Consider the following 15797-nt stretch of genomic DNA (forward strand, 5'->3'; position numbering starts at 1 on the left):
TAATAATAATAAAAATGACTAAAAGTAAGGATTCCACCTTGTGGCTCACATTTGTTCAGAGGCACATAAGTAACTTTATGTAATCTGTCATACATAAATAGAAGAGCTGGAGGGTAATGTAAAAAAACCACAAAACCAGTTTTGTTCATCTCAATACATTCACTTAAATGCTTCCTCACTTGTTTGCGGTGCACACAATTTTGGAATTGTCCTCAAACAAATTCAATTTCATTCTGATTTGCAGCATACAATAAAAAATACTTTCATGGATGAGCAAGGTAACCATGTACACATACCCCTGTATAGAATGTTGAAACTTATTCACATAGTATTTACAAATCAAAAAGAATAAATTACTTGTATATGATTAAAACAGACATGATCAACTATATAATGCTTACAAAGATTTATGACATTGCAAAATAGTTCAACATATTTGAGTTGAATAATACACAAGTGCTAAATATTGACATGAACTGGTATACAAGTCTTGTACCTGTAACATCTACTGTAAGCTACAGTGAATAATTAACATGTACATGTATACAGTCTAAATCTATACTGCATTACACATAAATCTATATTGCATTAGTCATTTTTAGTGGCATATTTTACGTAGTATAAGTAAAATTGTCACTCTAATGCTTCTGCAAAGTACCAGCAGAACTCAGTCACTGTAGCCGTGAGTCTACATACATTATTTAAAGCAGAACAACAAAAATTCATTTTGATACTTTTTATGCACATCTAACAAGATTTCAGCTACTAGACTGGGACAACACGTACCCATCGAATTTCTTTAATAAATCATCACATGTCCAGAACGAATGGAGACAGTTTTGAGAATACTGTACGGTCGTTAGTAAGACACTGAGGAATTTCACCTTGGGGCAATTCCTAGGCTGGCGGAGATTGTCAAGAATATTTCAGATTGCAGGATATCATTTCAAGTCATTTTGGTTTGCATTAAGGCAAAATCAGAAATTGTTATGTACATTTCATCAATAAAAGTCATCAGGAATGGATAGATCATCAATCTATTAGACACCACCCTTACCCTTCGGTGGCATACATGAATGCACAAATTGAAGCGTCAAGAAACAAAGTACAATGTTATCCTTTTATCAAAAGCACTGCAGGTACATCAATGCGGAAACTTTCTTTATTCCAGTTTAAGGAGCAATAAGAAAAATAAAAATACTTTATACAACTGTGAGACAATAACCTTGGAACATAACCCAAATAACTTAATTACATATGCACTTACCCCACCATCAACATATCATTTAATAATATTTAGTGATTTGTAGCAATTTTCAGCTGCAATTACATTTTATGCATGATCTAAACTTCAAATCCTTTCCATGACCCTCATCATAAACCCCACCCTACGTTCTAACCCAATTCTTGACCACATTCTTTATGAAATAATAGAAATAGATGCACACATGAAATAAATATATTTTGTGCATGCTTTTCAGCAGACAAATACAACTATATCTATCGACCCTGTATAGGTTTACCATAAAATGGCTTGTGGCATCATAACAGTGTATAAGATGCCATGGTTCCAATACATGCAGCCCAATATACACTAAAATAAATGTACATTTATGCATTTCATTCATAAAATAATTTTCTTCAGAGTAGTAGGTGAGAAGCTATTATTACAATATGGCTTTTTTTTTGTTTTTTAAATCTAAATACCTTGGATGGTACATAATGCCACAGGTGACATCGGGCACACTGTCAGTTTCACAGCCAGGACAGGACCTTACGGCTTGTGTAACTGTGCACACGGGTTCTACTTGGTTTAGGATGAGTTTGTGGACAACTTAATCTTTTTCACAGCCAGCTGAATCTGGAAGCCAGGAAGCGAAAACATAGCAGAAGCTATTCATGTGTGAGGAAAGCACACTGGAGCCTTGTCATCATGCAGCTTCGCATACGCACACATACACACACTCAAACACGCATACACTCAAACACGCATACACTCAAACACGCATACACGCAATCACTCACACACATTAACTCACGCGGGGGAGCATGAGTCATAAGAATCCTCTCCTGCATACTGCATTCCTGCTCTTCAGTCAACTTTCTTTTCTTGCTCAGACTTCTCAACCGGGGCGGAGTCACCTGCGTCCACCTCTTGATGAGCACCGGTCTGCCAATCCTCCAAGTCACTGGTGGACACTGCCTTGTCACTCTTGCCTGCCTTCTCAAACAGCTTGAAGTTGGCCGCGGCTTCTGTCATGCTTGACGGCCAGACTTTGCCCGGCTGCGGCCTCTTGAGTTTCGGGGCAGCACCAGCACCTGTCCCTCCATCATCCTTCTTGGTGCCTTCCTCCCTATCTTTGCCAGTGGAAGATTCTTTCGCTTTGCCCTCTTTGGCACAGTGTAGTGCGGCAAGTTCCATTTTCTGTAAATATGGGGATGGAATACTAAATCAACAAGAAGAACACCTAAAGCCTAAGGTATTAAAACTTTTCTTACACAAATTATCAAAGAATTTTATGTTCTCATAATGCTGAGGAAATTATTAACAACAACAAAAAAACCCAAACGAACAAAACCAGAACATGATTCATTCAAATCAATTGTGGATTACTCGTATTCATGAAACATGAACTTATTTATCTGACTGAAGCTACATTCAGGTATACAGAGTAGTACATGTCTCAATACCATTTTCTGTTTGAACTTTCAAACTCCTGTACATAAAAAACAAACAAACATGTTTGTCAACACTTAGAACTAACATCAAAATCGAGTTAGTTTGAATGCCTTAATCTGCACACACAGTTCAAGTACAAAATATCACACTTAAAACTACTGTATAACTGAGCTATTCTTCAGTATAGCCTTTTGCTAAGACCTTCTCACTGTATGGTGGTGAGCGAATGGTGGCAAACGAAGTGAACCTAGCCGAGTGTGACAGGGCGAGGACCTCTTGAGATTTGATTCGTATCCTTATGTTAGCCCTTTGAATTACAGATTTTTGCTCCACAATTTCAGGAGCAAAAAATGACCCATCTGCGTGTCTGTCTGCCTGAGCCAATTTGCATATGGTGAATGCATGCCACTGACCTCCAGAAGTGGTCAGTGATGCCTGCGAATGGGCTGGAATGCCAAGACAGAGGATGTCGGCAGCGCGTCATTCCATTGGCTGACTGGAACCTGTTCATATGATTATTCAGTAGGGTTCATGTGGTCATTAATAATAATGTGTGAAGCAGATCTCAAAAGGCCCTCGTGCTGTCGCTCTCAACTGGGCTTGCTTTGCTCGCCCATTTTAGCCATCATACAGCGAAAAGGCTGTGTCAAAAGGCTATCTTTGGTAAGGCTTGCAACATCAACAGCAAATTGGATGGATAAAAGTTGGGGGGGGGGAAGGGGGATAAGGAAGTGAGAACTGACCTTCAGTGCCTCTCTCCTGTTATACTCCAGTTTGGCCATCTCTATGGAGACCCAATATGGAATGTCCGGAATGCCCATCGAGATAGCCATCTTGACCGCCAGAATAACATGCTATGTAAACAAATGATATGAGAGAGAGTAATATGGAGCTTAGAAAAATGTGTTGACAGGCACATAGACAGATACATATAGTGTAAGAAGATATACAGCTTGCACCTGTACATTATTAGATTTGCTTTACATTGAATGATGAGGGTTGGAGGAGTACACAGTATAGACAAAAAACAGAGAGACATACAAAAGCAAAAGATGACGTGTACATTCATATCTCCTGAAGTGGTGGACAACCTTAAAAATGATAATAAAAAAAAAGTTAAAGTAGAACCCCAATTATCATGTAGAGAGACCAACCACCATTCAGATAAGTGATATGTCTGGATAAGCCCAATATGCTCAAACACAACTTTCTCTAGCACTTGGGAGACTATCAATTTTTAATAGGGTTAAGAGTACATATTCATTTGTGATTATATTCTTTTGGAATGTAAGATATGCCTGGCTTGTGATTATGGTGAATAATATGAAAGAAAACATTTGTTATATTAAAACACGAGTCACAATCAGAACTTGCGACACGTTCAAATAAAGTCAGTCACACAAACACAACAAATTACGAGATATCACAAAGGATCAGTCATCAACAGATCCTAAACATATCCATCATCCTATCTAGATAGCCTAAACATATTCATCATCCTATCTAGATGTTTTATCCTTTCGGATTTTACACCGTGAGACAACCTATCTCTCTTGGTATCTAGTTGAGCACTCTGGTAGCTCCTTACCTCCAACACAACCACAAACATGAGGACACCAAAGGGCGTCAGGCTGGGGAATGCCCTGCCCACCTGACCAAAGGTTCCGAGCAAGGCACAGTTGACGATCACTCCCAAAATACCCATCACCTCCAGAGCTTGCTGCGTTCAAGACAAGCATAGAAATAATGCAATACAAGTAATCAGCATTAAGTGTTATCTATACCCTCCACTTTTCAGGAGATATCTAGGACCATGTGCAATCACATGACCAAACGATACTGAAGTATACAAAAGTACATGCCCTTCAAGAAGGCTTGAGGATGCATTATGTCGCAGACTTGTCAAAAAAAAAAAAAAAACTTTTGAAATTTTAAGTCATAGTACCAATACCGCTGGGCTCTCTAAATTCTCTATTCATACCAATGAAAGATACTGCAAAACCCATATCTAGGCGATTGAGCAAACCAATGCAGTATACGTCAATACATCCATATTCAATATCTCAATGGTCTAACAAACACACTAGTACATTACCCTGTTTAATGTGTATGATGAGCATTTGTGCATGACATCTCTGGTACCAGGTAACGGCACACCAACAATTTAAGGTGCTCATTTCACAGAAAGCGGAAGTAAGTCAGCACTCACAGGCGTCAAGTATGACCACTAGCTCACTGCTAATTGTGCTCACATGGATCACTACCTTTTACGCATTGTGCTAACTTTCAGTTAGCTATCCCCTATAAAATGCAAGATCCATTAACATGGCACCTAACTTAATATCAGAGGCCCTCAAGATACCCCTATTGTTGAAGTTAGCAGCTATGTACAAAGTAATATAAAGTTATGGCAGCTCAGTGTGAACCTAACTACAGTGGTCATTACTAAAACTAGCACTCATACACCAATCCACATAATGAATCAACAGTTAAGAATTGTCGATCGCATTTTTTTTTAAATTCACATGATTAACCTTTTGAAATTGTCAAATTTCAAAGCTCATTTCTTTTATGTCCGGTGTCAATGAATCTTTTATTGTTCTGTAACTAACAATAATAACAATAAATTACAACAGTGTCATCATTTGTAACTACAGTTCATCATTGCACATACTTGCCAAGATCCAATGTTCTCCACGCGTTGTCCAAAGGGTCGGTGCATGCTGGAGCAGAGCTTGAAGGCATCGCTCCTGATTTCGATGATGTTGTTGATGAGAGCGCACATCCCCGCCATGGGGAATGCCGAGGAGAACAGGATGACGTAACCAAACTGGATCAACATCTCGAGGTAGTCATCAAATGTATCCTGGCAAACGCAACAACAATGTTGACATTTTGCTGTAGGATGTCATGCAGATGCCTCCACATTTCTGGAAAATGGTTGTTCTTTGTATAACACAGACAACCAACTGCAAAATTTCAGGAATGTCTGACGTACATACGTAGGAATGGCAGCTATTTTTCTCCTAGTTTTGCTCAGTATTGCCTGGCGGATGAATACCATCTCTCCTTTGGTCTTTGATGTTTTTCATGTCTAAGGGCCATGCATAAGAGAGCAGCACAGTGAGTATTGCATGGATGTTCATACTGAGTTAAAAAGAAAATAAATTTTTACCGTAATAGACTGAATAATGAAATTACAGATTCCTTCCTTCACATCTTGCGCAATCCCACGATCTCAACAAGAACGATGACAATCTATAGTAAGTTCTCCTTCCTGCTTGTTCTAATTATTCGAGGATTTCTCACCTCATAAGACTTCATCACTGACTCCAGCTCTGCCTGTGTGATGGTAAACTTCTCCTCGTCTGAAGACGTGGACGACTTCCTCTCTTCAGGTGATGTTGTCTCTGTGTGCACAAATGAGTAATGGTGTGTCATGGTTCACAGGATGCTGTTTGCATGGAGATCAAAGGCTGAAGGCTCAATTCCCCCTCCCCCACGTACTAATAATCCACTTTACCATGAAATGATGATTGTGAATATGATAACTAAGGAAATACCACTACTAGTACAAAAATATTACAAAATTATGATAATAATAATAATGATGATGATAATATAATAAAATACTCTAAATTTACCATTACTAATAATGGTAATAATAACAGGCATAATAACAGTAAGAAGTATACTAATAATTTCAAAGAGAAGGAGGAATAATAGAAGAAGGAGAATGGAAATTGAAATTCTAATGACTGAAAGTGTGAAAGCGTAACTTAATGAAAGGAAGAAGTGCATCCAAACAAATCCTCACTTTATGAATTATTCACCATTTTCACCATCCCATTAGCATTGAAAACAACATTCTGGAGTCATTGTAATTATTGTCAAAGTTCAAAGTAAATTACAATTGAAGAATATTCTGTAAATGAAAACATATATAAGAATATGGCTAATCAAAAGTTGACTTCCAAAATGATTTTTGTTTGACTTGCTGAAAGATAGGTTAACTTCCTGCAGAAAGCCTGCAAGTTACTGAAAGTGTTGGATGTCTCACATTGTATAAAATTCACAATTTTGCCCAGCAACATACCACAGTGAAAATCAAAAACCCACTAGTGTCTGAGTGTATTTGATAATAATACACTCAGACACTAAATTTGGTATAGAAATACTTCATCCACAAATCAATTCAATAAAAAAGAGCAAATTTCATTGATATTAACCCAGCTCATCAAATCAATCATACCAAACTTGCAGCTTTTGCTGTCCTGTATCGTACCTCGTTCTTGGTCAGGAGAATCCAGTTTGTCATCTCCTGCGGTGCTTGAGGTTTCGCTCAGCGTTCGTTCCACCTTGCTGGCTGTCTGGTAGGTCATCTGGTACACTTTCAGCGTCTCTGTGACGTACGGCAGAACTGATTCCTTCAGGTTGCCAGTCAGCTGTCTCAGGATGAATACTGTGGCTAATGTCTGGTGAATCAAAGGAACAAAAAAAAAAAGATGCCTGTCCAAAGATCGGAAGGTCATTGGTTCGAATCCAGCCCGAGCATGTATGCCCATTATTATTACTATTTTTTTTTTAAAAATCATGGCTACTACCAAAACACTGATCAATTTAGTGCTTATCTATGTTGATATAGGGCACTTTGTCAAACGGTTGCAACAAAAAGAGAATGATACAAACAATTAAGAGAGAGAAATCCTCTGGATCCGCCACTGCTCATTGTGTGAATGTGCGATTAACGTAAAGCCATTGCACCAACACTTTAGGAGGACAATAAAGGCAGTTCTTAATGTCTTCTCTGAAGCATAAAACTTTCATAACACTACTTGTATCAAACATATCATCTTATTACATTTTACCTTTCTTAATCTTGTCATGTCTTGCAACACAAAGGCAATGTAAAACAGATGTAGAAAATGGTTGATGAATTGCACCTGCAAGGAAGGGAGGTTGATAGAGAAAGAGAAAAGATGCACATTTCAGTGTTTTCTTTGATACTCTACCTAAAATTTTGTAAATTAAAAAAAGAAAAGTATCGTGTATAATTATATCAATATGTGTAATGCCATCATTTTTCTTTTTCTATTTGTCAAGTGTACCATTAAGATGAACATTAAACAATTTGGAGGAAATCTCTGACACTACTGGTTACATAATTATGATCATGTTTGAATCAATGCAGTACCACGACACTATTGAATCTAACTATTGAATGAGTTTAAAAAATGCCTTGAAGTTCCTAGTTTTCATTATCCTTTGGAAGGTCCTGTGGTTCTAAACTCGCTGTTACTACCTTCAGGTTGATTTAATTTTCTGCATTCTGTGCAAAGTCCTGTTATTCCACACTCACTGTTACTAGCTTCAGGATGAGCTGGTTTTCATGCATGCTCTGAAGTCTGTAGTTCTCCATCCTGTTCAGCCAGCGGGCGACTCTCTTGAAGAAAACATCACTGATGCTGATAGATCCTGTCAGAATGATCTTGGGAATGTATCCCACCCACCTGAAAATGAACACACTCAAATCATCACTTTTGTTTCTTATTATGATGCTGTGTTTAATAATGACATTGGCATTGCAGACATGTGGTCTTCTAATAGAAATTACTGTATTGACTGAAAGAAACTGACACTTAGAATTCTATTCTTGATAATGAACAGAATTTAATTTCCAGTTTACATTGGCTGACCCCAGACCTATAATTACAGAGGAACAAATTCGTCTTCATAAAACAGTATACATTACTTCCATCATTTTTTTTTAACCCTAACTAGGCTGGGCTATTTAGGCAGATGATAGAGCCGGGGGGGGGGGTTGCCTCCCAGGCCCCCCTCCAGATCTCGGCCGTCGACCGCGCGATCGCGACGAAAATTGGCACACACATTGCCTATGATGTAATCTAATGTACCATGAAGTTAATTTTTCAAAAATTATCATTTGCACTAAATTATGCTAATTTATGCATAATGATGCATGAAATCAAACAAGTTGGTATAAATCACTAAATAAAGCTGAAAACAGGCACATTTTTTGTGTAAATATTCTTTTTAGTGTACTTAGCAAATGTAAGAGAAAAAAATTGCACAATCAGAAAAAATTTCCTAAGTATTTTATTGTTTTTTGAATTTCTTATGTATTTCTTTGTTTTTTCGACTTTATGTTTTTCATTGTTTTTTCAATGAAATTTGTCCGGGACATTGTTCCAAACAAGAAAATATGATATTAATTGATTTTAATCAATAAAACCCCAAAATAATCATGCTTTATGAAATTTGCCTGTAAACACAGTTTGCATTGAAATTGTACACGAATTCACGTTTTTGAGCAATTTTTGGTCTGACATGCACGTGCATATTTATGCGCAACTTCTGAACCGCACACTCGGGCATCGCAAATTTGGTGTCAAAAGATGCAGGAAACTCGAAAGAAAAAAGTCATAAAATGTCGTGGCAATAGCTTCTCGCAATAGCGATACATTGCGCGAAACGTCGAGGGGGGGGGGGGGCCGGCCTAGTTAGGGTTAAAACACAGTGTATTGAACTATCAAAAAGAATTCAATATTATAAGACAAAATGGCATATTACTATTTGGTACCCTAGGGTACCAAAAACCACATCAGATGGGTCTGAATGTAGTTTCTTTAATCGGATAGAAAACCAACTTGTAGTCAAATCATTAGATTTGATATTGAGCCCACAAGGCTGACTAACTCTAGGAAAAACATAAACACAAAAAGCTAGCCAGTGATGAGCAAATAAAACATAGAAAGGAAATGGCATCTAGTTTAAAGATGGCAAAGAATCTTTTGCAGAAGTGCTTTTAACAACAGATGGTGACTTCGATGAGAGAAGATTATTTGAATTCAGTCAAACTTTTGGTGGACGGGCACGAGGAAGGAGAAAGAAATCGGTTACTTACGAGGGGCAGCTTCCTTGATCGATGTGGAGGTTGACCCACTCCTGGAACTCCACGATGAGGTACATGGAGACGAACGTGATGGAACAGCAGAGGATGATGACAGGGAGCGTGACAAAGTAGCGGAAGACGTTCCTCTTCCAGCTCGGATAGTAAGGCTGGAGCTTGCCGGACACAGCACTGACCACCAGGTCACCCTGGTGTGGAGAGATATGATTTTACATGAGGAAAAATGACAGAGAGGTTTATTTTAAAGTAGAAAATTCACTCTGTGTTGTGTTCAAGTTGATTTGAATGACGAAAAATAAACGAAACACAAGACGAAGAATGGTGAAAACTTTACCAAAAATCAGACATAAATCAGGAGAGCCAGGACATCTTAAAGTATTACACGTTTTCATAGAACAGCAACATACTGGACACAACACTATGTTCATTCCTGAAATTGGACTTCCTAACAATTTTGTGGGTGGTTAAATTTGCGAGCATGAAATACAATTCAATGGACATTAATATTTTTGTGTTCTGTTGAACTCACAAAAAGCACCCAACACAAAAAAAAATTGTGAAAATAAAACCCCACAAAATATATGGCATATACAGTAGGTGACAATCTACATTAAACTGAAAAGACGAGAGCAACATCATTGACTCACAGTCTCAAAGTCACCTGCCCTCCAACCTCTACAAAATATTGACATCACATCTAATGATACACATTTTTTAGATTTTTTTTTTTCCAAAGCAGAGGACACATTGAGATTAGAAAGCTAATACAAGCCATATTCTCATCCAAGCAAAGTACTTTGTTGCGTATTTAGTCAGGCATCGGATTAAAAGACAAGTCTTCTTATTTACTACCCAATTCATCTAAAACACACTCTGTCACTAGAGCCTCAAAGAAAATGAACTTTCACCACTCTACAGTCTGCTAGAGGGATATCCATTCTCAAATTATGGGGGCTTCAAATTAATTTTGACTGCACAAAATTTTAAATACGTGACAAAGCATTCTGACTTTGGCACATTCAAGCTTTTTCCCATCTGCTGTATTGTATTAATGACCTTTGACATGTGGACCCTTTTGCCCGGCCAGCAAGCATCATGGTAGATAATGATTTGCTACTCTTACCACTGCACACTGAATACTCTAACTACACACAGAATGTCACACAATGCTTTCTGTGCACTCACTTTGTACTGAGGCCTCGGCTCCTCGATGAGCTCATGCTTGGAATCCATCGTCCCCCACTGGTAGGCCAGGGCCGCGCCTTTTCTCTTCCACACTTCCAGGTGCAGGGAGGCCCAGATGATATTGAAGATGGAGAAGAAGACGACACTCCTGTCCTGACTCACCTGGCATGAGAAATGAAGTAAGAAACACAAGCAAATCATCTTGATATTGTAAATCTTATGGGGCAATACACTTGTATGTGTCTGTACACTTTGCATTAACTCTAATTCTACTGGCATTTGGTTCATTCTCCACGACAAGCTGCCAAGAATATGACAGTCCCACACATAGGCCACTGTGATGGCATGCACTGAAACCTAAAGTGCTCAAGAAATTTAGCAATCTGGAACTAAGGTTTACTGGATTTGTAAAAGGCTAAAGTTTGTGAGATCCTAAAGGGTGCCCCCCCCCCCCATGTGCACACACCTCAACGGTCAACATATATTAATCATGAAACAAAACAATGCAACACAAAACAGCATACACACACACACAAATATATGATAGGGTGTCAGTATTACTCTTTCTAAAGCCTGAACCTCCTTACCTGATCTTCCTCATCCACATACAAGGTGACAAGAAGACCAAAGATTGCTGGAAACACCAATGCTTGTGTGTAGTGACCCAGCCAGGCAAAATACATGGCTATCTTTACACCAAAATAGTCACATACTGCATCTATCAAGTAAACAAATAAGCAAACACACAAAACATAAGTCTTTGAATCACATGATCAGAAAGAGTGTAATTCAATGCTCTATGGATGTTATAAACATTCCTTTAGCCTTACTGTGATTACTCAAGATCAAAGATAAAAGAGGCTTAAAAAATGACTGATGATGAACCAAACTAGTACAAAAATATTACTCATTGAGGATTGAGAGTCGTTTACTAGGTAGAGAACAGTTTACTATCAAATACAAAATTGGTAAATAGCACACATGTAATTACGAATGTTTGCCCTTCATCACAACTTAATGTGGTAATCTGCAAATCTATGTTGTTGATATGACTCCAAAGCACACTTCCACACATTGCACATTGACAAACTGTGGATCAATTAATATCTGCATTCTACAGACTAACCGGGCTTAGAATTCTAAGTGAGGGTAAGGCCTTTTTTCTTTTTTCTTTTTTTTTTTTTTTTTGCTTGTCAGCTGAAGAAACCCAGAAGTGGCACCAGAAAGTTTCTTTGTTTTTGTTTTTGTGGCACCGGCCTTGTGTTGTACAATTTTTTGCTGCAATTAATTGTGTGGTACTACAACATGTGATTTTTTTCCCTTCACATCATTTATGAAGTACCTTCAAGTCCAAGCTCAAAAACTGCAGTTTACAATCAGAAAAAACATTCAAGATAATCAGATAAGCATTGTGCGCTGATTGGATTGTCAAAGACCCAGTAACATGGGGATACACTGGAGTGGAAAGGCTGGCCCCGACTTGGACATAATATTCAAGGATCCCCGTTACTAATTATGCACAGCTTTATCACTAATCCCTATGTAAATACAAACACAGCTGAAAAATTTCAACTGGAGGTGACCATTACCGGTGAGCATACGCTTCGATGCACACACTCGCCAATGGGCATAATTCGGGGGGAGGGGGGAATTTAAAGGGGGAAGGGGGCAGTGAATTCCCCATGCTACTGGGTCTCTGAGGTTTGTAAGCAACTGCGCAAGTGCCAGTCACCTGACATCAATGCATACACTGTATATGCCACATATTTCATGGGTCTAAATTTTTTGTGAATCGGGACTTCCCGACAATTTCGCAAGTAGTTAAATTCACGATCGTAGAGTCCTGTACTGAACAGAGAAATGTATACGTGTACGTCACATTCATATCGGCATTTGAGTAAATATTTTCATGTGTTTTTGAATTTCACGAATAGCAGCTGACTCGTGAAATTCGCGAAATATTCGGCGTATACAGTAGTTCGTGCACATCTTGTCAAACGATCATCCGTAAAATTATATGATGGTGACAAGAGTATTGCATGATGCTCGAACAGGGTTTATGATGCTTCCTAGGCCTGCAATGCTACGATTTCAAGAAAAATCTTTTACATCACAGCACTTCATGATGTCCAAAAATATTGTATGTGGCTCAGAAGAATTGTCTGACATATGCACAACATTCTCCCCATCTGAGGATTTGGGTTCTACAAGCCTCAGGAACAGATCAGGAAAACTATGTGACCTACGCTTTATTATGTAAATGTTAGTGGGGGTTTTTTTCCCACTCACCGAGTGGTTGAGGCTTGAAGAAGGCTTGGACCCAAGTCTTCTTGAGAATCTTGAGGTCCTCTTGTTTGTGGAGTGGGAAAACTTTGGAGACGACACCTTTGGCTTGCAGCTTAGGCACGATGGGCTCGTTGTCGACAAACTTCACCTTACCCAGTTTGTCGCCCTCTACAGCACGCAGATTTTCAAGCATGTGGTTGATGATAGCTTGTCGTTCCTATCAGAAAGGAAGGATGAATTATATACAGTCACGATATAAGCCAGCACTTCTTGGTGAGACACAATGAATGGCAATATCTCTTTCATGTTTTCTTTCTCTTTATAACGAGGTTCAGTATGCAGATATATAACTGAATAAGTTAAAGCATTATATGGGATTGTCGAGTTTGTGTGTTAACACTGTTTGTATACAGGTTTTGACTCTTAGCAGTGGCCCAGTGGGCTGGGGCCACTAAAATATTATGTCAGGCAAACCAAACTTCTGAAAAATTCATCTTTTGGTGGCCTGATCTGGCAATTACAATTCAAAATGGATTTCAGATTTAAAGATTTTAGTAACCCGAATATGCCATCAGAGAAAAAAGTCAGTATTGAGCCCAGGGTGTTTCATAAAGCTCTTCGTAAAGTTACGAATGACTTATGAGCAACTGGTGATCAGTTCTTGTGCTGAATTATGGAAATTCTGATAAGTTTAGCACATCAGAACTGATCACCAGTCGCTCGTAAGTTGTTCATAACTTTACAAACAGCATGAAACAGGGCCCAGGTATATATATTCCTTGATAATATCTGTATCAAATATGTATATATTTGTATGGGGTAAAACCATGAACGCACAGTTCAAGTCAATGTTTCTGAGCACTAAAACATAATCTTTAACTCCAGCATTCAAATCTATACCTGTGACGAGAGAAACTCTTCCTGGTCGTCGATGCCTTCAAACATGCTTGCCTCTAGGCAGGTGAACTCCTTCAGACCTCCTCCATACTCCGTTTTCAGTGGCTTGCGAATGGACAGACTCTCGGCTCCCTTCAGGAGGCTGTATACACAGGATGAGGAGGGAGCAATAATGCTCACTTGCAATTCCCTGCATTTTGAGGCTCTAATCACATTACAGCTTCTACACGTACAGGCTGCAGATAGAAATTACTGTATGACTGGTGTTATAGATATCAGGTCACTAGGAATAATCTTAAGTACTGATGCTAATATGGTCTTATTTACTCAGGGTAGCCTCCTAAGTGTATAAAAATATAAGAAAAAAATATCTAGCCCATTTCAGAGAGAATCCTAACTTGTGACTTTTTTTGTGAGTTTTGAGCTGGGAGGTCACATATAGTGACCAAGAGATATCACTCATCCTAGAGAGCCAGAAGACTACTGCATGGCCGGCGGAGCCGTGGGGGCCGTGGGGGCTCGGGCCCCCACTCTTTTTGTGCACATTACAAAGGACTACATAAGGTGTCATCACTTTGGGCCCCCACACTTTTTTTAAACCCAGAAGTACGTAAGTGGCACTAAATAGAAATAGATAGAGATCTTGAAGTGTGAGCGCAGTAAGTTACGTTTTTCCTCTGAAGACCTTTTTTTTTTCCTTTCTTTTTTTTTTTTTTGCTTATCAGCTGGAGAAACCTGGAAATGGAAGAGGAGAGATGAGCTGAGGACCTTCTTTTTTTTTTTTCTTTTTTTTTTTGGCTTGTCAGCTAGAGAAACCCAGAAATGGAAGAGGAGAGATGAGCTGAGGGGCTTTTCTTTTTTTTTTTTTTTGCTTGTTAGCTCATGAAACCCGGAAGTGGGCCCCCACACTTTTTGAAAACGCTCCGCCGGCCCTGTACTGTACCTTTCAAATGATGCCGACAAGTACAACCCACAGGTGCCAGTGTGGGCGTGGTTCCTGACCGCCACTAGCAGCTCCGGTAGCCTCTCCTTGAGCCTGGCCAGGACCCACATGAGGACAGAGTCCCCAGCCTTGGCTGGGAATATGACCACCACCTCGCAGTCCTGGGTTGGTACCGTGTGCAACCACAGCCGGTTGGCACGCATGTACTTGTTGGTGCGGGCAAAGTTCTCCCCAAACAGCTGCGCTGGTGGTAGTGGTAGTGGGATTGAGGGAAGACAGAAAAAACAGAAGAAGAATGAAGGCAAGCCTTTTTCTAATCTTTTGAAATGAAATGGTGGATTAAGGATGACTTCATACATGGGAATTTTATCACAAGAATACAAAGTGTGTAATAGTGACTCCATGCATCACATCACAGGGTAATAATGTTTGGGGTGTAGACAGAATACACAGCTTATAAAAGTAGGATTTCAGGAGTATCAGCTGCTGCATTAAAGATAACAGAATAAGTGCATGGGCCTGTGGGCAAATACAATGTACACCCAACATGGACTGTGAAAGGTATATTTTGAATAAAATTTGGAGTTTATAATATTCCGCATCAAAACCATTCGCATGCAGATATAACTACAGGGCTCTCTACCAGTGTTTATACAAGGTCATGATCAGCATGCTGAAATCTAAGTTTGATACTTCTGTGAAGATATTACCCAACTGCAGCATGTCAGATAGGACAAAACTATACTAACTTTAATACACTTTACACTATAAGTACAGTGCTGTTCACATTCCGAGACAAATCAACTAGGTACTAAGAATGTTGGCACTACTGGTAGAAAGGCAGAAAGACGTAAAATTATCAACAGGAAGACAAC

At 39.0% G+C, this 15797-nt stretch overlaps 1 protein-coding gene across 1 annotated transcript; it reads right to left on the reverse strand.

Moving 5' to 3' along the window:
* Positions 1-1273: 1273 nt before the first annotated feature.
* LOC139742709 (anoctamin-8-like) lies at positions 1274-15645 on the reverse strand. Its single transcript, XM_071653235.1, has 15 exons — positions 15633-15645; positions 14923-15166; positions 13983-14169; positions 13086-13299; positions 11384-11514; positions 10797-10958; positions 9606-9799; positions 8040-8190; positions 7549-7623; positions 6966-7155; positions 5990-6090; positions 5355-5546; positions 4269-4400; positions 3424-3534; positions 1274-2425 (listed from the first exon to the last, which is right to left on the reverse strand). The coding sequence occupies exons 1-15, from the start codon at positions 15643-15645 to the stop codon at positions 2093-2095; spliced, it is 2430 nt and encodes an 809-aa protein (XP_071509336.1). The 3' UTR covers positions 1274-2092.
* Positions 15646-15797: the final 152 nt, after the last annotated feature.

The sequence above is a fragment of the Diadema antillarum genome, unplaced genomic scaffold (assembly GCF_040938485.1).
Source record: "Diadema antillarum isolate AM-2024a unplaced genomic scaffold, OU_Dant_1.0 seq00001016_RagTag, whole genome shotgun sequence".
NCBI classification, from domain to species: Eukaryota; Metazoa; Echinodermata; class Echinoidea; order Diadematoida; family Diadematidae; genus Diadema; species Diadema antillarum.

What these genes read in the sequence shown, in the direction of transcription:
- LOC139742709 (XM_071653235.1), bottom strand. An exon ending in TTGTCGGCATCATTTGAAAG is followed by an intron (nt 14,170 to 14,922) that starts GTACAGTACAGG and finishes CTCAAAATGCAG; the next exon opens with GGAATTGCAAGTGAGCATTA. An exon ending in TGTTTGTGGTTGTGTTGGAG is followed by an intron (nt 3,535 to 4,268) that starts GTAAGGAGCTAC and finishes TTGTTTACATAG; the next exon opens with CATGTTATTCTGGCGGTCAA.